Source organism: Molossus molossus, unplaced genomic scaffold (assembly GCF_014108415.1).
Source record: "Molossus molossus isolate mMolMol1 unplaced genomic scaffold, mMolMol1.p scaffold_m16_p_5, whole genome shotgun sequence".
In the NCBI taxonomy this organism is placed as follows: Eukaryota; Metazoa; Chordata; class Mammalia; order Chiroptera; family Molossidae; genus Molossus; species Molossus molossus.
This window is the reverse complement of record NW_023425388.1, coordinates 127,830-150,506: the sequence shown is the minus strand read 5'-3', so window position 1 is coordinate 150,506 and position 22,677 is coordinate 127,830. Positions and strand designations below refer to the sequence as shown.

The 22,677-nt window shown below is 43.6% G+C and overlaps 1 protein-coding gene across 4 annotated transcripts in view; it reads right to left on the bottom strand.

The window, feature by feature from the left end:
• Positions 1-131: 131 nt before the first annotated feature.
• USP16 (ubiquitin specific peptidase 16) overlaps positions 132-22,677 on the bottom strand; it is a 34,194-nt gene continuing 11,648 nt past the window's right edge. For 2 of the 4 annotated variants that reach the window (XM_036242326.1, XM_036242325.1), the window contains exons 4-18: positions 18,594-18,697; positions 17,292-17,395; positions 16,371-16,555; positions 15,823-15,918; positions 14,602-14,732; positions 14,243-14,330; positions 12,821-12,899; positions 11,495-11,586; positions 11,129-11,185; positions 10,067-10,243; positions 5,633-6,296; positions 4,346-4,440; positions 3,512-3,598; positions 861-1,017; positions 132-757 (exon numbers count right to left, since the gene is read on the bottom strand). In XM_036242326.1, the coding sequence (XP_036098219.1) occupies positions 633-757; positions 861-1,017; positions 3,512-3,598; positions 4,346-4,440; positions 5,633-6,296; positions 10,067-10,243; positions 11,129-11,185; positions 11,495-11,586; positions 12,821-12,899; positions 14,243-14,330; positions 14,602-14,732; positions 15,823-15,918; positions 16,371-16,555; positions 17,292-17,395; positions 18,594-18,697 (2,241 nt within the window). In that variant the 3' untranslated portion in view covers positions 132-632. The remainder of the gene's footprint in view (positions 758-860; positions 1,018-3,511; positions 3,599-4,345; positions 4,441-5,632; positions 6,297-10,066; positions 10,244-11,128; positions 11,186-11,494; positions 11,587-12,820; positions 12,900-14,242; positions 14,331-14,601; positions 14,733-15,822; positions 15,919-16,370; positions 16,556-17,291; positions 17,396-18,593; positions 18,698-22,677) is intronic. The other 2 variants (XM_036242327.1, XM_036242328.1) reach the window with 2 other exon arrangements.

Here is a 22,677-nt window from a genome sequence, read left to right as displayed (position 1 = left end):
CGAGTGTCAGGAGTGACACCTGTGGCCACACAGCAGAGGCTGGGTGCCGGGGAAACCCTGGCAGTAGCTGCAGGGCGTCCGCGGCTGGTCCTTGCAGCTCTCAGGTTGCATTCTCAGAAACGCTGGCTGGCTGGTTTGCAGGCCCCTCGGGCATGCTGGCATAGGGGGACCTGGTACCTACTTCTCTAGTCCGTGAACGTGGCCTTGGGTTGGTGAGTTGACCGAGTGGTGCAGTCAGGCTGTACCCATGCAGCTGTGCACACCCTGGTGTCTGAGTCACACACCTTTCTGCCATGAGATTCCCACACGGAGTGAAGTTTCCGTAGCTGTCGAATATTACCTGGTGGGGTAAGGCGGTATAACTTCAAATGTTCTAAGGAATAAAACAAGTTTTGGGGTAAGTCAGTTTATTGTTGTGCTGTAACCACCACAGACACATTAGCAGAGGGCTTGATTCAGATCCTTCCAGAACCTGGAAGCAGGAATGAAAACTGCTACGACGGTGCAAAACCATGGTCCACCTGCAGGTATTTTCCCTTCAGTGCATGATTTCTTCTGGCACGGACTTAATTTTAAGTGAACGTGATTTAGCCAGTCTTTACTTGTTTATTATCATTACAGCTGTTATGGACTCAGAGTGCTCTCTCGTAGAACAGGAGGTAAGCTTGTGAGCTCAGGACCTGAGCTGTGGGCACAGCTTGCACGTGGGTGTCACTAATGTGAAACCACTGCCCTTGGGTTGGCTCCATTTCCAAGTCTGTCAAGGAAACGGAGAAGTGAGTGTGAGCAGAAAGATTCGAGTTCATTGCTTTGGTTTGTACACATATGCTAAGTACCAGAACTGTGCAGGCCTCACTCACCTTGTGGGATGTCCCCGTGGAGAACAAGATTCGACAGGTGACTGTTTGCCATCCTTGCCTTGGCATAGGCGGTGTAGTGCCCGGACCTCATGGTGCCACTGTGCTCCACGACTCCATACAGGGAGTACAGCACCCTGGTACTGTCCTCAGCGACGTTCTTTAGAAAGAGAGAGGATTCCAATGTTAGTCCCGGCACCATTAATATACAGGGAACAGCAGGACGGTCTTCACTGTGCAGAGGTCACCCATTGTCTAAACTTGACCACCTCTGCCTTCTCTGAGTCCAAGCCCACTTGTTACTGCAAGTGGCCATCGCTGTTTGCTAGAGACTTCATCACTTTCCCAGGTTTCTTCAGGAGTGTCGGGATCAGATAAATCCTAAGACCTCAACTGCTCATCCTGTTTCCTGCCTCAAAGGGAAGTTAAGCCTGACAACCCTTGGTCCTGCCCCAAACCACTGCTTACATTTCAAAACCCCACCTGGGGTTCTGGGCAGGGCCCTCTGCCTGGGGAGCCTCAGTCACCATCCGGAGAGGAGGGGTGCCGCCTCATCAGCCTGCGCGGCACTGCACGGGCCTCCAGTTGGGGCCGCTCAACCATGCCATGTTCTCACCAAGTCCTGACTGGCACCCCGCCCTTCAATGGTGCTGTACATACGCCCTTGTTCTGGTCAGCGCCCTTCTTCACTGAACCAGTGACCCTCAGCACCATCACAGCCACTCCAGTTTGGCCTCATCACTCGGAACTTCAAAATTCTTACTGAACATCTAGTCTCAGTTCACCATTCTTCTAAATCCTCACAAGACCCTCCAGCCTCATTTTCGCCTAGCCTCTCGGCCTCATCCCTAGGCAAAAGCTGTGCGATCGCTGAGCTTCAAAATGTAACAGAATAGCACCATTGAGGTTACCTGAGCGCTTATTAGAGATGCAGAATCTCGGACCTCCACCCCACGTGGCCAAATGATTCCCAGGTAGCTCACATGTACGTTCAAGTTCAAGAACATAGATCATGTGTATCATGAAGCATCTTCCACCCACACCAGCATCCAGTTCATCACAAACCCACCCAGACAGCTACTGCCAAGAAACAAAATTAGCATGTGAACTGGTAAATGCATGTGACTCTCTTCCTTGTCAGGTCTTTGGTGTGACTACCTAATCTTGTCACTTGCCCTTGGGTAGCCTTTACAGAAACTGGCCCTGACTTTCACCTCTCCCAACCACTGACTTCACCTCCACCTGCAGGACATGAAGGCTTACACCTAACTGCTGCTCAGTGCCCTTTCTCCCTGTCAGACTTCGTGTCCTCATCTTGGCCCTTCCTGCATCTTCAGGGTCTTCCCCAAACAAGTGCCTTTACCTTCTTTTGTATCTTCAATTCTAGAGTCTCCTCTTGGCCTCCAAAACTACTTAAGTCTCCCAAACTTGGGGAGAAAAAAGGTTCATGATCTGCCATTTTTCCTTTTCAACAAAGCCTATTACGTATCTACCTGCTTTATCCTCAGAATCTTCATGTCTCAACCCACTGAAGTTAGCACTTGAACACTACCCCAGTCTCCCTCATGTTCTGATGCTGAGGACAGGAGGCCTTTCCTGATAGATTCCTAATAACCTGTATTCAAACCTAGTCCCACCAAAGGCTATTACCAGCAAAAGTGGCTGTGGCCTACGAACACAATTAAATTCACTGCCCACCAGCTCTGAAACATGTTCTCGAAAACTGTTAGATTGGGAAGGAGGGATTCCTGCCATTTCCAGTTTCGTAGATGAAGTAAGACAATATGTTTACATTGACATACTGGAAACACTGCAGCCTCTCTGGCTCTCCAGCCTGACCTGAGATCGCTCCTGTGTTTGCCTCTCCCAGCTTGAACCACCTGGGCGCTGACAGCCAAATCCTTACCTGCGGCCCCAGCCCCAGCCTCGGCCCTGGGCCTCAGACATGTCCATCCAAATCCTTCACAAGCACAGCCACGTGAATGGCTCCAAAATGGCACAGACTCGTGGATCGAAAACTGAACCCCTAACCCTCCCTCCACCCACCCTTCTCCCTGGGTTTCCACCTCAATTCATAGTATTCCTTCTGTCCACACGCCCAGTCACTCAGCCAGACCCCGGAATCACAAGACCCTGCTTTCTGGGTCACCCTTAGCATCCACAGAAAGGCCTCCACCTTGTCCAGGCCAACTGACCACAAGTCTCGTTAATTTTCTCCTGCCCTAGTTTTAGCCTATCACCCACGGGCTGAATTCCCTTGCCTCTAGTCATTCCCTCCTCCAAGTCCAGCCTCCGGCTTCAGCAAGAGCCCACGTAATACACAGATCTGTGGTGACATCTTTATGTGCACCGATCTTGAACTCAGCACAGCAAACAGGTGTCCATTAATATGTTTGCTCACCTTTAGTTCTGTGCCCTTAGCTTCCAAGATAACATTCTGCCACAATAATGGGTTCAAAAAAATGTTGAACTGGAATAATAAAGCTAACATTGAAAATGATTCACCACAGATCTTGAAAGTATAAAGACAGAAATCAAAGTCTACTCTACTCAGTTAATTCTTATCAACCTCACACTTAAGCGAGTTGCTGTTGTAGGATCTGGTAAGATGGTTTCCCTTTAAAGGATTTTCCCCAACGACCCCTTTTACCTACCTTACATTTAGCGGTACAAAAAGGAGCCAAATCTAAGATTTCCGGAAATTTTATGTGTTTGTTAATTTTGCGTAGGTTAAAACCAGCCTGAAAAAGAGGAGTCATAGATTTAAGTTCTTTTGCCGCAGAAGTCATGCACGCTAAGTCAGCTGCAGCCCTTCCTCATCCAGCTCCCTCTCTCCTGACACTGACTGAGCTGGGAGTTTGCTAAGCACTGCCCCTGTCAGGAAGCTCTCAGTGGCCATCGAGAAAAGCCACATTAGACCTGCGGTCTGATGTGCAGAACAGCAACAACAGAACACTGCTCTGGGACACTCGGCCTCCACTCTGAGCCCAGTGCCACTAGGAGCCACGCCCACAGCACCCACAGCAGGGAGACATTCTGAAGGCTCCTTGGGAATTTGGAAGCGAATTTGAAACATTTCCTTCTTATAGCAAAAGTCCTCAAGGAGAGATGGAGTCACCAGTGATAAAAATCCAGTGTCTTTTTATCAAATAAGGTACCACACGCAAAACATCACTAAATTTCTTAAGTGGGACATGTAACTAGTAAACTGGTCTTTTTTTTTAAACCTAAAATTAAGGTTAGAGTAAGATGCTAATATTACTAAAAAGAGCATCATGAGTTCTGGTAAAACTGGAAAAACTGTGCTCAAGTGCCCCCACCACTTGGGTGTCACCTTCACTGACACGTGTCTCACCAGAACATGTCTCCACTGTCCTAGTTCTTCGAAGTTAGGATTAAGAAATAACAGAAAACCAAAGAAACAGTATGTTGAAACATAACAAAGCAGGTGTTACATGTTTAAAATAAATTTCAGGTGACAAGGGTACCTGCTGAAATCGCTTTAAATGAAGGGTGAGAACAGGAGGAGCAAGAGAAATTAACATCTGCTTTTTGGCATTGGTGTAAACATGTTTCTTTTCACCTAAAAAAAGAAAAAGGTATAGTGCTGTGAAAATCACTCTAGAACTCTAAAGCATTCAATCTGCTATAAAATTTCAAACACAGGCCTGACTGGTGTGGCTCAGTGGTTGAGCATCAACCCTGCACCAAGAGGTAGCTGGTTTGGTTCCTGGTCAGGGCACAAGCCCAGGTTGCAGGCTTGATCCCCAGTGGGGGGCATGCAGGAGGCAGCCAATCAATGTTGACGCTTCTCTCTCTCATTGATGTTTTTATCCTTCTCTCCCTCTCCCTTCCTCTCTCTCTAAAAAATCAATAAAAGACATTAAAAAAAATTCAAACATCAAAAGCTAGGAACAGTAAACTTTCTGAAAAGGACCAGGTAAATATTTTAGGCTTTGTGGACCAAGACAAATCAAGGATATTCTGTAAGTATATATACGTAAGATAAAAACTTCCACAAAATTTTACTTGATGGGTCCTGGCCAGTTTGGCTCAGTGGTAAGAGCGTCAGCCCACAGACCAGAGTCGTGGCCTCAATTTGGGTCAAGGTCATGTACCTTGTTCCCCTGCCCTGGTCAAGGTCGTGCGGGAGGCAACCAATTGATGTCTCTCTCTCTCTTCCCCCCTCCCCCCCCTCCTTCCCTCCCTCCTACTGTATCTGAAGATGGATGGAAAAGTATCCTTGGGTAAGGATTAAAACAAATTTTACTTGATGAAATTCAAAATATAATAAAAAATGATTAGGTTTACCAAAAAAAAGAATGTAATCACTAATGGAGAGATAACACTTAACATTAATTGGGTTTCAAAGTTAGTGTTTTCTACCATAAAATCATTTTCCAATATTTATGTATAAAAACCATTTCAGCCATACACAAACAGGAGGCCACACCAGGACCTCACACTGCATCTCCCCCTTCAGCACCTGAGGAATTAAAGTGCGGCTTCCGGGGAGCAAAGGAGGCGAAGCCAGCTCAGTGCTGGTGGAAAACTAAGGAAGCAGAGCAGCTGTTACTACCTGTCAGGGTCCTGCTCTGGTAACAGGCCAGGGGACGATTTACCCACAGGGAAGGTGTCCACGGGCAAACTGCTGGGAAGCCACTCCAATAGTCAGGCTTCTGCATCCTTCTCTAGAGTATGTGCATGGAAGAGGTCCTGATACAATCAGAACAGGAGTGCCCCAAACTAAGTCTGCTTCCTGAGGGCCCTGATACCTTTCAGGCTCGCCTGGGGTGCGCTGAGCTGTCTCCGGGTGCACACTTCACACAGCAGTTTGTTTGCATCTCGGAGCTGCTCATTCTGGGTGAACTGATACAGACAGTGTTGTATGGAACCCTCGTCAACACTGGATGCTTCCCTGTTCGCAAGAGCACAGAACGCAGTTTCTGGGTCCTGGTTCACAAACTCACACACCGTGGTCTCGGGTGCGGGGCTGCCATTCAGAATCTTCAGATGTATTTCATCAGGGTGAAGAACAGCATCCAAGTTCAGGTTCCTAAAACCCCTTGAAATATCCGCTTCCCCGCCACCCTCCTCTTCCAAGCAGGCGCCGTTGAACTTCCCCAGACATTCGGTGGGAGAAGACGACACAACCTCTAGGTCATTATCCATGCTGACATTTTCCATATCTACGTCCTCTTTGCATTTCTGACTGTCAGGTACACTTTCTGTCATTTTTTCTTGGCCATTCAAGTCTTTCTGACTAACACAGTATTCTTTATTTATAACTTCCTCTTGCGAGATATGGTCCGATTTAATGTCCACTTCTTCCTGAATTGACATTTCAACCTCACATTCATTGTCTTCAGGATGGTCAAAGGTATAGATATCACTAAAATGAAGAACTTTTCCTTTATTTTTTTGTTGCCTTCGCTGGTTCTGTGTAAAAAGCATAAAACATTTTTTTAATCAAGAGAGAGGAAGAGAAAGAGCAGACATGTACATCAGATTCTCTTGCTTATTAATAAAAAATAGGTAAGTTGATAAGGAAGAGTTCATTCCCAGAACTGATCCTAAAAGTTCATTTACTATCAGAAATCAAACAAATTATGCGGAAAAGTTCTTTAATTGAAAGCAGGAATAAATCATCACCAATCATCAAACAACTGTCACAATGGGGCAAATAAAACTGTGCAGGATGCAGTGTCTGTTTTAACAGTGGTCCAGGCTGAGAATCCGACTGGTACACCCTGGAGTGACCTTGACGACACTCCTAGCTTGGGTTGAAGCTGTACTGAGAGCGAGTACAGGGCTGCTGTGGACAGGATGGAGGAAAATATTCCGGGACAAATGGCCCCAAGTCAAGGAAGAAGCAAAGAAGTCACGAGTGCAGAAAATAAAGAACTTTCCACTTGCGTCTATTTCCAAGCAGAGGGGAAAAGGCATTTCTTCAAGAGTCCTGCCGGGAGACGCGGGTCAACATCTGGGCTGTAACTGCAAGGAGAGGCCCGGAGGCTGATGGGACAGCAGAGGCCAGAGGGCAGCACTCAGGGTTCACACGTTCTTCAGTAAGAGAAGTTACATGTGAGAGGTGAGTGGGGTGCAGAGGTCTGACAGAACCGTGCCACTGAAACCCACATAATCCTATCAACCAAGGTCAGCCAAATAGATTCAGTTAGAAAAAAGAAAAGTGGAGAAAATATAAGCACATACTCTGACAGAAACATAAATGACTCTTAAACATAAAATATGCTTAACTTCATTTACATTAAAATATATGGAAAATAAACTGCACTAAATTACTGTTTTCCATCATCAGATGGCAGAAATTCGGAAGTTTGAGAACACACTGCTGTTGAGAATAAGGAGAAGCAGCAAGTCTCACGTTGCTGGTGGGAATATAAATGGGCACAATCTGTGTGGAGGACAATTAGGTAATAGTTATTAAGTTGGCAAACACAATCTTCTCCTCATGTGTGCTCATTACAACGTTTTAGTCAACAGGCCACATGTACCACAGTAGCCCCATAAAATAACAAAGCTGAAAAATTCCTATCATCTAGTGAGGTCATAATAAAAAGGTAGGAAAAATCACCAAGGCCATGATTGAGATGGCAAACAACTTTACCCTGGGTGTGGAAGAGGATGGCATTGAGGGGATCCTAGACGTGGTCCCTGAGGAACTGGCCAATGAGGAGGTGTTGGAACTGAAACAGGAACACATAACTTGAGAAGCAGCAGGAGAAAAAGGGACCCAAGAAAATTCACAGTGACGGGCTGAGCAAAAGCTTCTGCAGAACCCAGCACGCTCCTTAGAGAGTCTGAAAGCATGGAGCCAGCACTGAAAGATGTTCATTAACACAGAGGAGGGCTCACAGTGTGCCACCTGCTCACAAGCCAACCTGATGGACAATCGATCAATCAATAAATCAATCCAACCACCAGAGACGTGTTTCTGAATAGAGTGCCACCCCTCAAGAACCTCAGGCAGGTCCTGCAGGAGACGTTCCAGGAGGAGGCGCTGTCACCGTGGGACGCGGCAGCTCCCTGTGTCGCTGTCCCTGAAGTACCTCCAGTGGGACCGGTGGGGAGGAGGGAGAGAGATTCCGATGATCCTGACCCTGTGGGGCCCAGGCTGGTGTGTGTGGTGGTGTTTGGTTTTTCATTTATTTTTTTTTTTTTTTTTTTTTTTGAAAGCAGCAAACATTTTATTATTATTATTTTTTATCCTCACCCGAGGACATTTTTCCATTCTTTGTTCAGGTAGAGTGGGAGGGAGAGAGAGGAACAGAGAGAGAGAGAGAGAAACATCAATGTGAAAGGAACACATCGAGTGGCTGCCACCCGCACAACCGACCAGGGCTGGGAACAAACTGCAACCGAGGTACGTGCCCTTAGCGGGAACCGAACCCGGGTCTCTCAGGACCGCAGGCCGACGCTCTAACCGCTGAGCCAAACCGGCCAGGGCGGTTTTTCATTTATTGATTTTTGTCAATCCTCACCTGAGGATGTTTTCCATTGATTTTTAGATAGAGTGGAAGGGAGGGAGGGAGGGAGGGAGAAAGAGAGAAATATCGACTTGAGAGAGACACATCAATTGGTTGCCTCCCACACAACCCCAACCAGGACCCAGGCCTGGGGACCAAACCACAACAAAGGGACGTGCCCTTGACCATAATCGAATCCATGACATTTTGACCTGTGGGCCGACGCTCCAACCATTGAGCCACACTGGCCAGGGCCGTGCTTACTTTCACGCTGCATTTTCCCGCACCTCTCCTATGCTTACACAGGCTCACAGACACAAGTGCCCTGCAGTGCTCGGAGCAGGGATGTGCTGCAGAGACCATCGAGGGCTGTGAAGCACACTCTATGGCATCTGCACATTGCAGTGGCCCACGGACTCCATTCTCAGAATGTACCCCTGCCGCTACGCGAAGCATAGCTGCTCAGTTATTCACTGTGGCACGGGCCATCATAGCAGAATGCCAACAACCTGAACCACAGAGAACCGGCAAAGTGATCTCGGTGCATCGGGAGATGGACTACTGTGCAACTGGCCCTGTGTCCTAAAGTGAAAAGATCTTCAAGAATCTAGTAGAAACAAACAAAAAACCAAGGCCCCAAACCATGCGTCTAATTTTTTTTTTTGATACGTGCCCCTAGCCACTAGGGCATAGCGGGAACTGAACCTGAGACACTCTGGTCTGCCTGCCGACACTCCAATTGCTGAGCCAAACTGGCCAGGGACCATGTGTCTAATTTTTAAAAGAAGATAAAAACATACTTCTACTCAATCATACCTTTTTCCAAAAGACACTGGAAAGGACACATGAGCTTGTGAATTGGTTATCAGTGTCATACACGTCCAGGGGTCCAGGGGACTTACAGTGTACACGTTAATATATATATATATATTTTTTAATATGATTTTATTGATTTTTTTTTTTAGAGTGATGAAGGAGAGAGATAGAAACATTAATGAGAGAGGAACATCGATCTGCCTCCTGCACGCCCCCTACTGAGGATCAAGCCCAAAACCTGGGCATGTGCCCTGACCGGGAATCGAACCGGGGACCTTTCAGTGCATGGGACATGACATTCAGCCAACTGAGCCCACCGGCCAGGGCTCACATGAATATATTTTTAAAGTTTGAATATCAATGAAGAAATAACTCAGAAATGTTAAAAATGAACTAAACTTTTTTTAAGCTGTCACAAGTAATGCAAGGATTTTTTTTTTTTTTTATCCTCACCCGAGGACATTTTTTCCAATTTTTGTTCAGACAGAGTGGGAGGGAGAGTGAGGAAGAGAGAGAGAGAGAGAGAGAGAGAGAGAGAGAGAGACATCGATGTGAAAGGGACACATTGAGTGGCTGCCACCCGCACGACCAACCAGGGCCGGGGACAAACCGCAACCGAGGTACGTGCCCTTAGCGGGAACCGAACCTGGGTCTCTCTGGACCGCAGGCCGACGTTCTAGCCACTGAGCCAAACCAGCAGGGGCATAATGCAGGTTTTTTACAAAAGCACCACCTTTCCTTCACATGTCCCGGAAGAAACTCCCAGCAGAGCACACTGAAGGAACACACTCTGCCAGGTCAAAGTGCTGTGCAGGAAACGAGACATGTCTACCATGACAATCTGACTTCACACTCAGTAGTTCAAAGTACAGAATCAGACCAGTGTGGTCTCCTCCTCTCCCTCACCTTGGCTTGCTTTCTGGCTTGCTTCTTGGCTTTCTTCTGTGAGTGCTTACTTGTTCCCGACGGGATATCATTTCTTTCTTTTATGTAACTGTCGTTATCTTTTTCTTCCTCGCTGTCGTTATCTTCTTTCTCCATTGTCTTTTTCAGGTTTTTATCATTTATACTTTTCTTACCACTCTTAAAATATGAAAAGAGTATGGACCAGATAAAATTTTACAACTACTATTAGGTGAAGAGATTTCACATTACCCAAATATTTTTCTACTCCTACTGTACACTAATTTACTTTCCATAATGTTTGATAACATATCCAGGACAAAATTCGTCCACCTCAGATACCAGAAAGCAGTCTTCACCTCCTGAAACCCGCCCCACACACACACACACACACACCACGCCAGTGCCAGTGCCAGAGAAGGAGCTGACAGACTGCATCAGACACACAACACATCACGGTGCAATTCTGTCTGTTACCAACTGCACCTTCTGTTCACACGTGATTTAATTGTCCCAATACAGACATTTCTTTTATTCATTTCTCTCTTTGCAAGTAAATGGCAGTTTTGGAGAAAGAGAAAATAAATTTGTAAGACTTTAATCACTAAATAACAGTGATTAAAGGGGCCTCTAATTCACATTAAGTTGATTAATGATTTATCCAAAATTCAAACATTTTCTTTTCTCCTGCTACTGCTAGGAAACAAACTAATCTGGCTGAAAACTAAGACAGTCCTCATCAGCATTTAGGAACTTATAACTGTAAGGGATTTGTCGTTAGTCTTAAGTAATGAAAATAAATACTAACTTTTAATATAAGGAAAATAAGTCCCTACATATAAACTAATATAAACTATAAAGAATTCCAAAAACACCATTAAAAAAAAAAGTATTTACCCCATTCTTTGTTCAACTATTTACAATTCTTCTATCTCGAATAAGCTAAGAAAAAGTATCCATGGGATAGTAATGTACAAACTTGGAAAAGGTGACAAGGTTTCCCCATAAAATCTAACACAGCAAAAAAAAAAATCTACTTAAATAAAATGAACTCAATAGTCTTACCTGATCATCTAAAACTGGTAGAGACAAGTCAAGGAAAGACTCATGAACCAAGGAGACCTTAACCAACCAAAAAAGAAAACATGAAGGAAGGAAAAGATTCGCTGTGAACATTATATAGTAAGATCACGGGGTGGGGGTGGGTTTAAGCTTTAAAATAAAGGCTAAAGAAAACGAAACAAAAAACAGCACTGAGAACTCTGGGTTAGGGAAACTAAACAATGTCAAGAGTGGTCACAGGTCCAGCAAAGAGCTGTGCACACTTGGGTCATTCCACAGTGTCTGATGGAGCCAGACCTTTCTGTTTTGAAAGCAACAACTGGCCGACTGCATCTATGGACTGAACCACCCAGCACGACCTGGACTCACCGTTCTGCATTCGTCACACATGATCGTACTAGTCAGTTCACCACCAAAGATGCGGTCCACAAAACTTGGCACTGACTTTTTCTTTTCATAATCTATATAGGGGAAAAGTATGTCAATTACACTTGTAAACTTAACTAAATAAGCTAAAACTACTTACTTAACCTCTCTAACCCTAAAATGGTTTTCATTTTCCTATCTCAGACTGTGTTTCTCTACTCATAATTACCGTAACTTTATTTTAATGCTACAGTGAGCCACACACACTGCACTTCTGAGCATAATAAAATGTACACGCATCACATCTCATGAGAAAGGAGAAGTTCTCATCTGAGATCCAGCCAGTGGAACAAACTGCGAGCCCCCCATGAAAGGAGCAGACGGCGAGGCTGGACAGCCTCACGCTCACTCCAGCCCCAGCAGTCTGATGCTCGGCAGAAACGGGAGATAACGCATGTAACTTGCTTTGTGAACTCCAAAATCAAAATAGAACAAAACAAACAAACAAACAAAACCCTTCAGGAAAATGTTTCAGACAAAATTCTCCTTTAATTTTCCTATATTCCAGAAATAATCTTGATAAATTTAGTATAAGGTAACATGATTTTACTCCCTGATCATCCCTTTTTCTAAATACATGAATCTACATGCTTTATTCAAATAACATGTCAACTTATACAGTAACACATTTATGACAGTGACAGCAGGAGAGACTCCCTGTTACCAGCAAGGCCCTAAGGTGCCAAAGAGGCAAAGAGCTGCTACGTGCTAACTCTAAAGTATGGTACACATAAAGTAGCCACTAGTCCCCTGTGGCCATCGAAACAATTAAAATTAACTGAAAACAAAGATGAAGCTCCTCAGGTGCATCAACCCCACTGAAGGCTCAGCGGCAGCCTGTGGCAGTGCGCCTGCAGCTGGCAGAGGAAATCCATCATCGCAGAGGGCCCCACGAGATGGATTGATCCAAACTCTACACGCCACAAACGGTAAGAAAGAAGTTGGCTCCATGATTAATAACCCAGCTACTGACAACTCACACAGACAAGTGTGATTCATTTATCATTGCTAAATGGAAGTCGAAACTTTTGAAAAATAAAATTGTGATGTCATCTTAGATCTAATTCTGTAAATTTCACTATGATGTTGCACAGAAAGAATACACCAGAAGTAAATTCCTCTAGAACACCCGTCTCTGCAGGGCTGAGCAATGTGCGGAGACAGTGGTGTAAGCAGCGGTGGGTGGCGGTGGCAGGCACAGTGCGGGGCAGCGCCGCCCTGGGGTTCAGGGGTCAACCACAGCGTTTAGTTCAAAAAGTCAGACATTACCTTTAACTTTATTTTTTAGTTCTTCATCCAATTTTTCAGTAGAATTACCAAATGCTTTAAGAATTCCTTTACTCACTCTCTAAAAGTAATAAAATGAATATATGCATACTATTAAATTTAAAATTTTATAATTATTTTCCTTAGAAAATATGTGATCAAGTCAAGAAAGTGATCAAGAATTAGCTCACCAAATTTACTGAATAAAAGTTAATATTTCTAAAATCACATTTTCAAAATTAACTCAAGAAGCTAAAAAGAATTATACTTAACCCATGAATAAAGGCACTGTCTTATAATTTCAAGATTTTAACCTAGTCAAACCAAATCTTTTCAGAACATGCCCATCTCCTTTGGAGAGACCACTGAAATACCATGTCCTAGAGACAGAATGGCTACACAAGAGCTACAGGGACAGACTCTAGCACTGACAGCCCGGCATCATCCTCACTGGTGACCTTGAACCAGGCGCTGAAGCTCCAGAATCTAGGAGTGAGGGAATGATAACAGCGTCCACCTCGAAGAATGGTTGTGAAAACTGAGTATAGTCATTCATATAAAATATTAAGAACAGTGCTTGACATAAACTAAAAGCAAAATAAATATCAGTTGTTATCACATTATTACTATTATTGATTATAGACACATCCCCAAATACATTACTTTCCATCCTACAATTAACGAATGTTCCCTGACTCATACAGAATGAGTGACTACACGGTGGGTCCTCACTTAACGTTATCAGTAGGTTGTGACTTTAAGCAAAACGACATATAATGAAACTAATTTCACCATCAACTCATTGATATAAAGAAGAGTTAAGGCCCAGCCAGTGTGGCTCAATGGTTGAGCTTCGACCCTGCACCAAGAGGTCGCCAGTTTGATTCCCAGTCAGGGCACATGCCCAGGCTGTGGGCTGGATCCCCAGTGGGGGGCGTGCAGAGGGAGGCCAATCAATGTTCTCTCTCATCAATGTTTCTCTCTCTCTCCCCCTCTAAAAATCAATAAAGAAAAAATATAAATTAAAAAAAGAAGAGTTAAGTGCTAAGGCATTTCATCAATGCTATAACAAAACAACATCATTCATTATTCAAGGACCACTGTGCTTCCCAGATTCGAAAGCTGTGGGAAGTCACACTCAGAATCACAGGGAGGGCTCTGCGGCTGGGAAATGTAGCTCTTGGGGTGTGGGCCGGGACAAGAGAACCCTGAAGAACAGTGATGCTAGAAATGTCACGCAAAATAGAGCATCATAAAAAGGAGAATCATTTCACTCTAATGACTAAAATATATTGGCTGAAAAGGCTGATGCAAAAAATTTTTTTTCAATGCAATGGCCTCAGTAACTAGTTTTCATTGCTTTAATACCCCTTAAGATACCAAATGACAGACGAGTCAGTGAGACGAAGTTACAAATATGCTCACTTGGTGCTCTTCCGCTCTCATTCCATCCAACAAATATCGGAGCAGCTCCTGGCTGTCTTGCTGCTGATAGCCTTTAAAGCGCACTGCTCTACAGAAAAAAAATAAAGGAAAAAAAGAAAAGCAACAGTGAGTCTACTAAAATACAAAACTTTTTCACAAAATTTTAAAATCATAGCTCCAATCTTGAAGTGTTGTAGTTTCTCAAAATTCCTGTTTAGTCCAACACTCGGCAGAGCTCACTTTCACCTAAGTTAAGGAGGCTTCAGTGTATGCACGGGATTGGCGCGAGTGCTATGGGCTTCCACAGCCTTTCTCAGCACTGACTGGGGCACTGAGGCACCAGCCACACGGATACTCACTTCTTACAGACCTGGGAAAAGAGCTCCTTCGGTGTCACGACTCCTTTTTTGGTCTCTTGCATCTCGCTGAGAAACTGGCTCATGGCCAACGTAAGAGGGCCCGGAGGCTCCAGGTTGATTTCCAAAGGCTCCTGAATATGAGAACAAAAGACACTTCCTTCATTCCAGTTCTGGAATCATTCATTTTAGCAAACTGTACCTAGTCACCCTACACTGCCAATATGCCTGACAGGGCTGTCCACCTAAAAGTTCAAAATGCAGGCCTGGCTGGTTTGGCTCAGCGGTTAGAGCGTCAGCCTGCAGTCCCGAGGGACCCGGGTTCAGTTCCCGCTAAAGGCATGTACCTCGGTTGCAGTTTGTCCCTAGCCCTGGTTGGGTCGTGTGGGTGGCAGCCACTCGATGTGTCCCTTCACGTCGATGTTTCTATCTCTCTCTCTCTCCCTCCCACTCTATCTGAACAAAAAAATGGAAAAATGTCCTCAGGTGAGAATAAAAACAAAACAAACAAACAAAAAAGTTCAAATGCATATCAAAAGATGTAGAACACACACAAAAAATTTTTTTTAAAAAGATGTAGAACACTTCTTGTCAAAGACTATTTTACAAAGAATTCAGTTCTACTGTTTTAGTTGTAGATTATCAAGAACTTATACTGCCCTGGCTGGTTTGGCTCAGCGGTTAGAGCATCGGCCCAAGGACCAAAAGCACCAGGTTCGATTCTAGCCAAGGGCATGTGCCTCGGCCGTGGTTTGTCCCCGGCCCCAGTTGGGATTGTGCAGGTGGCAGCCAGTCGATGTGTCTCTCTTGCATTGATGTTTTTTCTCTCTCTCTCTCTCTCTCCCCCTCCCAATCTGTCTCAAGATAAATGTAAAAATATTCTTGGCTGAAGATAAAAAAAAAAAAAAGGAACTTATACTACCTAAGAAGCAAAACATCTAAAGCAAAAATTATGGTAAAATTTATTTGGCTACACATTTGTAGGCCAAGGACTTCACAAATATCCACAACATTCCCAAGAAAGAAGCTAAACACTGGAATATAGCAGGCACGGCAAAAAAATAGCAAATAAATGTGAAGGCTTGTACTTTCTACTGGTCTGAAGTTATTTAACTTGGTAGCCTAAAATAAAACAGACAATGTGAAAATGAATACCAATGCTTTAAAATATGGATATTCACAGAAGAAAATTACTGATTATAAAGAAAATGTTAAAGTACATACTGTTAGTGCCAAGTCAGGTGGTTCAATTTTCACAATGGTTCCAGACATTTTTACTTCTTTTAGTAGTTCTCTAAGCACTGGTGTCTGTGACAAATTCTGGAATGTAGGATGGAAGAAGAAAGTCACCTAAAGACAAATCAATCCACTCTACCAAGAAGGGCACCACCACACTGCGACCTTCATCGTCACCATCTGGGAGACAAGCACTGGGCGCTGTCCGCCCTGGTACACACTGCTCCTGGGAGGCTCTCGCCCAGCACCCAGCCTCCATGGCTCTCGCCCCACCACCTTCCCACTTGTAACGAGAGGTCTGTTTCTGGACTGGGTTAGCCCATGACCTCCCCGCCAAGGGCAAGTTCTGAGGGCTGGGGTCGCGTTTGTTCTGAGCCTTATTGCACCCTTCAGCACAGTGTTTTTTAGTGGCATGCAAAGTAAGCATTTCCTTGAGTTTTCTTTGAAAACAAATAAATTACTTAGGGGGAAAGCTCAACACCACGAGTAGCAAAGATGGAGACACTAGCAGCTGCGGGAGGACATGGACACTACACCTGCATGACCGCGTTGAAGAAGCACGTGTTCCCCAAGTTACTGAGCCCCGTCACAGCGATCTGAGAAGTGTATTTCACAGGCGCGTCTTTGGCCAGGTTTTCCTTTTTTTCTCTCTCCTGTTCATTTTTACTCTCCTTTTCTAACTTTTTATTTTCAAGTTCAATGTTACCATTATCTTTTGCTGCTTTAGGAAAAAAAGAAGAAAACATGATTTAGCAATAAATAAAAAATATTCAAAACTGATGTATTAGTCCTACAAATGAAACCAAACAGGATCCTTTTTAGCACAAACCCCTCTGTTAATGCACAAAAGGTTTTTACAAGTGAGCACACCTTACCTGTGAAACTGGAGTACAGAGCAATCAAGTAAAGAGTGTGGACACGAAATAAAATTTATGAATTCCGTGGGTCAAAAACGAATCCTGAAGTTAGGAGCAAACAATTCTGGCTCTGTCAAAGATACTTCTGTGATTGTAAAAATCTGAATAAGCTTAAAGCTAAAGATGCATACCAACTAATTAATTTAATTATGCTTAAAAAAATACCTGAGAAGTATCTGGCTTTGTAAGGACTTACAAGTACTTTACTTCTATATCATCCAAATGAAAATTCCGTCTAGAGCAGGTCTCCCGTAAGTCCCTGTGCAGGGCATGGGAACAGGCACGACTGCTCAGCACTTAGTCCAGAGTCTTCATCGCATCTGACTAGATTATTTCTCAGATTTCCCTCTAATTCTAACACCTTAGAATGATCTGTATTTTCAGTTTTACATCGTTAAACCAAAAAGTTTTATAGTTTAAAATCAACCATAATTAATGTCATTCAGCTACATGCAATGTTGGCTAGTACAGCGAATTACTACCAGTAGATATATAAATCAACATTATGGTGTATAGTAAGAAACCAATGATTTGTTTTACCTGATCCTGGAGTTGTAACACAGGCTTGTTTCCTAACATAATCAACCACCTGACCCAATCGGCTTGAACCACAATACTGGACCTCATCATCACATAGGTAACACCTGTGCCCAAAGACCACAGAGAAAACAAGTGAAAAACTGACAACCAAACAGAAGACAGACTATAATTCCTGGAATCCAAAATGCATAACCATCAAATTATTCTACTAAAGAAAATGAAAACAAAGCACGTAACTTTTCTTGAAGAAGACTGTCCTTGTCAACTCTGATTTACTGTTATTAAGATAAACCCAAGTTATAACTACATTTAAATACTGTGGAAAACAAACAAACAAACAAACAAAACAAAACCTCAAACATTGTACTGAAATGGCTACTTGTCACTTTAAAATCAAAAGTTTTCTCTATACATATTTCAAAGTACAAACCTACATCATCAAAATTAACACATTTTAGCCTGGCTGGTGTGGCTCAGTGGTTAAGCATAGATCCAAGAGGTCACTGGTTCGATTCTGGGTCAGGGCACATGGCCAGGTTGTGGGCCCAATCCCCAGTGTGGGGCGTGCAGGAGGTGGCCCATCGACATTCTTTCTCATCAATGTTTCTCTCTCTCTTTCCCTCTCCCTTCCTCTCTCTAAAATCAATAAAGAAAAAATATTTTTTAAAAAATTGACATATTTTATAATTCACAGAGTTCAGTAAATAGTTTTAAAGATGTGAAAATTTGTTTTAATGATGTTAAAATACAGTTGGCCCTTGTTTATCACGGTTAATCAGTTCCAGACTCTACCGCGATAAATAAATTTCTGCAAAGTAGGGTTCTTTATTTATATACAGTTGTCCCTCGCCACTTTGCACTTCGACTTTCATGGGTTCGATAATGAAGCCACGAAAGTCAAAGCATGAAGTGGCAAGGGACAGCTGTATAGGACATATACACACCAGCCTGATATCTATTTTCATGCAAATTTACTGCCAAAGTTTTACTGTGTTCTCCGTTTTTCTGTAATTTGTTCTTAGTGTCCCAATTTTTAAGCTAAAAACAACCTACCGTATTTACAGTATCACAAGCAAGAGGAAAGGATGAAGGCCCCTAAGTCTCCTACATGCTACAGTTTCTGTGCTTGTACAATACTAAGCAAAAGCTTCTCATGACATCACATTCTCTAGCCTTAGGAAAGTGATGGATTTAAACATATACAAAAATTTTAGCTTTTTAGCACCTTAAATATTCCAAATACCTTCATTTTCCAGTATCGGAAACAATCCCTCATGAATGGAAACGGAAGCTGAAACTCACCACACACTCCAGTTGTCCAGGCTGAGGACCAGACAGTGGGGCTCAGACCGCGGTGTCAGATGGTGCTTCAAAGCATGCTGCTCCTGTGAGTCCCTGCCGCAGCCCTAGGGAAGCATCGGCATAAGTCTCAAGGCCACAGAAATTCACCCAGAGAGGAAAGAATTCATAATCTATAATGAACAAGGAAGTGCCTCAAGAAATTCTGCCATTCTTACAATTTTGAAAATAAAATGTTGGACTCTAAACCCGTTCCAGTACCGACAAAACAAAGCTAATGCAGTCATTCACTAGGTCTAGTTTGGACTCCATATCGACTTCCTAAACAGTATTTTCCCAACCTTTCTTCACATACGTATTATTTTAGTTTAATGTTCCTAAAACAAAGCTCTGTTGATATACTCAATTCAAAAATTATAAATTGCTCTTAAACGTCTAGTCAACTACCCGAATCTTCCTCTCCAGGATTAAGCCCCGTCCTCCTCCTGTCTGTGCATCATCTACCAGCCAACACTCAGCCCTTCAGATCAGTGCCGTTGTGTCCCCATTGTCCCTTTTGTCTTGGAACCCTTTCTCAATGCTGCCACTGAGCAAATCCCACCCCGCCTTCAGGATCTTCCTCCAAGGCTCCCTCCTCTCAGAAGAATTATGCTTATCCTCCAAGGTGAAAAAAAAAAATGTTGTTCCAGTAAATACACTCCTACTAAATATATAAGTGTATTCTATATTTCCACCATATTTGTGAAATATGGTGGCATTCCTTATTTTATACCTTATGTTGAAGTTGTTAATGTTTATACCTAGTATCCTGTGAACTATAAACCCTGAAGGCACAATGAATAAGTTAATCCTTCTATTATAAAAAATAACTAGCAAAGGAAGGTCAACAAACATTAATTCAACAAGTAAATAAGAGATTTTTACCTACAAGATCTAAAGTCTTATTTGTAAAAGAACACAATGAGGTTCCTGCCTGTAGCTGGTGAAATCACCGCAAAGAAACACATCTGGACTGTACACCTGTCTGAACCAGGCTGCTCTCGGATGCCTGCACTGCAGCAACGTGTCCTGTTTCCAGTGCAACTAAAATACACTGTGGAGGGGAAGTACTTGCCAGGGCTTCTGATTCTTAAAGTATGATATGAAGCCCTACTGATTTAATTAATCCCACTCAATATTTCATTCTAAAATGAATTAAATTTGAGCCCTGGCCAGTTTTGCTCAGCGGTTAGAGCGTCAACCCGCGGACCAGAGAGTCCAGGGTTCGGTTCCCACTAAGGGCATGTATCTCGGTTACAGTTTGTTCCCGGCTCTGGTTGAGGTCGTGTGGGTGGTAACCAGTCGATGTGTCTCTCTCACATCAATGTTTCTCTCTCTCTCTCTCTTCCTCCCTCTCCCTCCTGTTCTATTTTTTTTTTTTTTTTTTAAATCCTCACCCGAGGATATTTTTCCATTTTTTGTACAGATAGAGTGGGAGGGAGAGAGAGGAAGGGAGAGAGAGAGAGAAACATCGACGTGAAGGGACACATCGAGTGGCTGCCACCCGCACGACCAACCAGGGCCGGGGACAAACTGCAACCGAGGTACATGCCCTTAGCGGGAACCGAACCCGGGTCTCTCCGGACCGCAGGCCGACGCTCTAACCGCTGAGCCAAACCGGCCAGGGCTCCTGTTCTATTTTTAAAAAATTAAATAAAATGAATAAAATTTGATAATAATTTTGAGAATTATAATACTTTTGGAGATCAGCTGAAACATAGGAATGAAATGAGTTGTATTAAGATAGCTGATGAGAATCACTTGCTAACAGTGCAAGAGAACTACAGTGGGACAAGCAGTAATCATTAACACTGACAGTAGGAATTTAAAAGGTAGCAAAATAAATAAAGTGTATAAAAGAAGCATATTCTGGAAAACTTGAAGTAGCAAAATATATTCATTCTCACCATATGTATTTAAGACATTCAATGAAAACCTTTCAAATACAAAAAAGTAAATATGTTCTTTGCTAACAATTTTTAAAAAATTGACCATGACGAGATGTCAATATTCACCTATCAGAATGGCTAAAAACGGGAAAACTGTACTATACTAAATGCTGCAAGGATGCAGGGAAAGTGCATCACTCATACACTGCTAGTAGGAATATAAAATGGCTCAGCCACTCTGGAAAACAGTTAATTATCACAAGTCCCAGCAACTGTCCTCCTGAACACTTCCTCCAGAGAAATGAAATCTTAAATTCACATAAATACTTGTACACAAATATTCATAGCAGCTTTATTCATAACTGCCAAAAAAATGGGATCAGCCCAGACATCTGCAAAAGGTGAACAGTCAAACAGTGATAAAATTATACCATGGCCCTGGCCAGTTTGGCTCAGAGGTTAGAGCGTCAGCCCACGGACCAAAGACCCGGGTTCGGTTCCCGCTAAGGGCATGTACCTTGGTTGCACTTTGTCCCTGGCCCCGGTTGGGGTCGTGTGGGTGGCAACCAGTTGATGTGTCTCTCTCTCTCTCTCTCTTCCTCCCTCTCCCCCTCCCGCTCTATCTAAGGATACATGCAAAAATGTCCTCGGGTAAGGATTAAAACAAACAAAAAAAACTATACCATGAAATGCCACTCAGAAATAAAAGGGAACAGATTAGTGATACACCTGGATGTATCTTTGGTGATTATGTAAGAGAAAAAGCAAATTCCAAAATGTTGTATACTGTCTGGTTTCATTTATATAACATTTCTTAAATGACAAAATTTTAGTTTGGCCAGGGTGGCTCAGTGGTTGAGCATCAACCCATGCACCAAGAGGTTGCCAGTTGACTCCTAGTCAGGACATACGCCGAGGTTGTGGGCCCGATCCCCAGTAGGGGGCATGTAGGAGGCAGCCAATCAATGTTCTTGCTCATTGATGTTTCTATCTCTCCCTCCCTCTCACTTCCTCTCTCTAAAATCAATAAAAGAAAAAAAAAGTTAAAAAAAAAGAACAAAAAAAGTTTAAAAAAAACAACAAAATTTTAGAAATGGCAAACAAACTAGTGGTTGCCGGGGGCTGAGGAGAGGGAGGGCAGGAGGGAAGTGAGTGAGGTCATAAAAGGGCACCAGAGAAATCCATGTGATGTTAGAACCAATCAGCATCTTAACATTGGTGGTAGATATAGAAGTCTCTCTCTCTCTCTCTCTCTCTCTCTCTCTCTCTTCTCTCTCTCTTTCTCTCTCTCTCTGTCTTGAAAGAAGTAAAACTCGGGAGATCTATTTAAGATTGATAAACTGGCCCTGGCTGGTTTTGCTCAGTGGTTAGAGCATCGGCCCAAGAACCAAAAGGTTTCAGGTTCAACTCCTGGTCAAGGGCACGCACCTGGGTTGCAGGTTCAATCCTGGCCCTGGTCAGAGTCATGTGGGAGGCAACCAATCAATGTGTCTCACTCATATCGATGTTTGTTTGTTTTTCTCTCTCTCTCCCTTTTTCTCTCCTACTCTATCTAAAAATCAGTAGAAAAATACCTTCAGGAGAGGATTAACAAAAACATAAAAATAAAAATAAAAGTAAAAAAAGATCGATGGAGTGTATCAATGTTAACATACTGGCTATAATATTACATTAGTTTTGTAAAATGTTACCACTGGAAGGAACTGGGCAGAGTGTACAGAGATTACCTCTGTATTATTTCCTACACTGCATGTGAGTCTATAATTATCTCAATAAAATTTCAGTTTAAAGGACAATGAAAAAAATGGTCTCTGCCTCATCCTCAAGCTTCCTGACCAGCCTGGCTAGAAGCCCAATTTCCTAACATATAAACCTAACTTGCCACCCCTGAGGGTGACTAACACACCCTGACTTCTAGCGCTATGGCACACCTGTGAGCTGTTCTGCCATCCAGATACCCCTGCCCACAAGACCATGGTGCTCCTCCCGGCTGCCAGGAGAGCGGCCTGCTCACAGCTTACAGCTCAGTCTGTCCATCCCAGGAATGATCCTAAGAAAAAGGGAGCTGCCTTGCTAAGGGTAGTCGCCCATCCCCAGGGGCAGCCCACATCCGAGGACTGGTCTATGCACAGGACCAAGGCCACAGCTCCTCCTGAGAC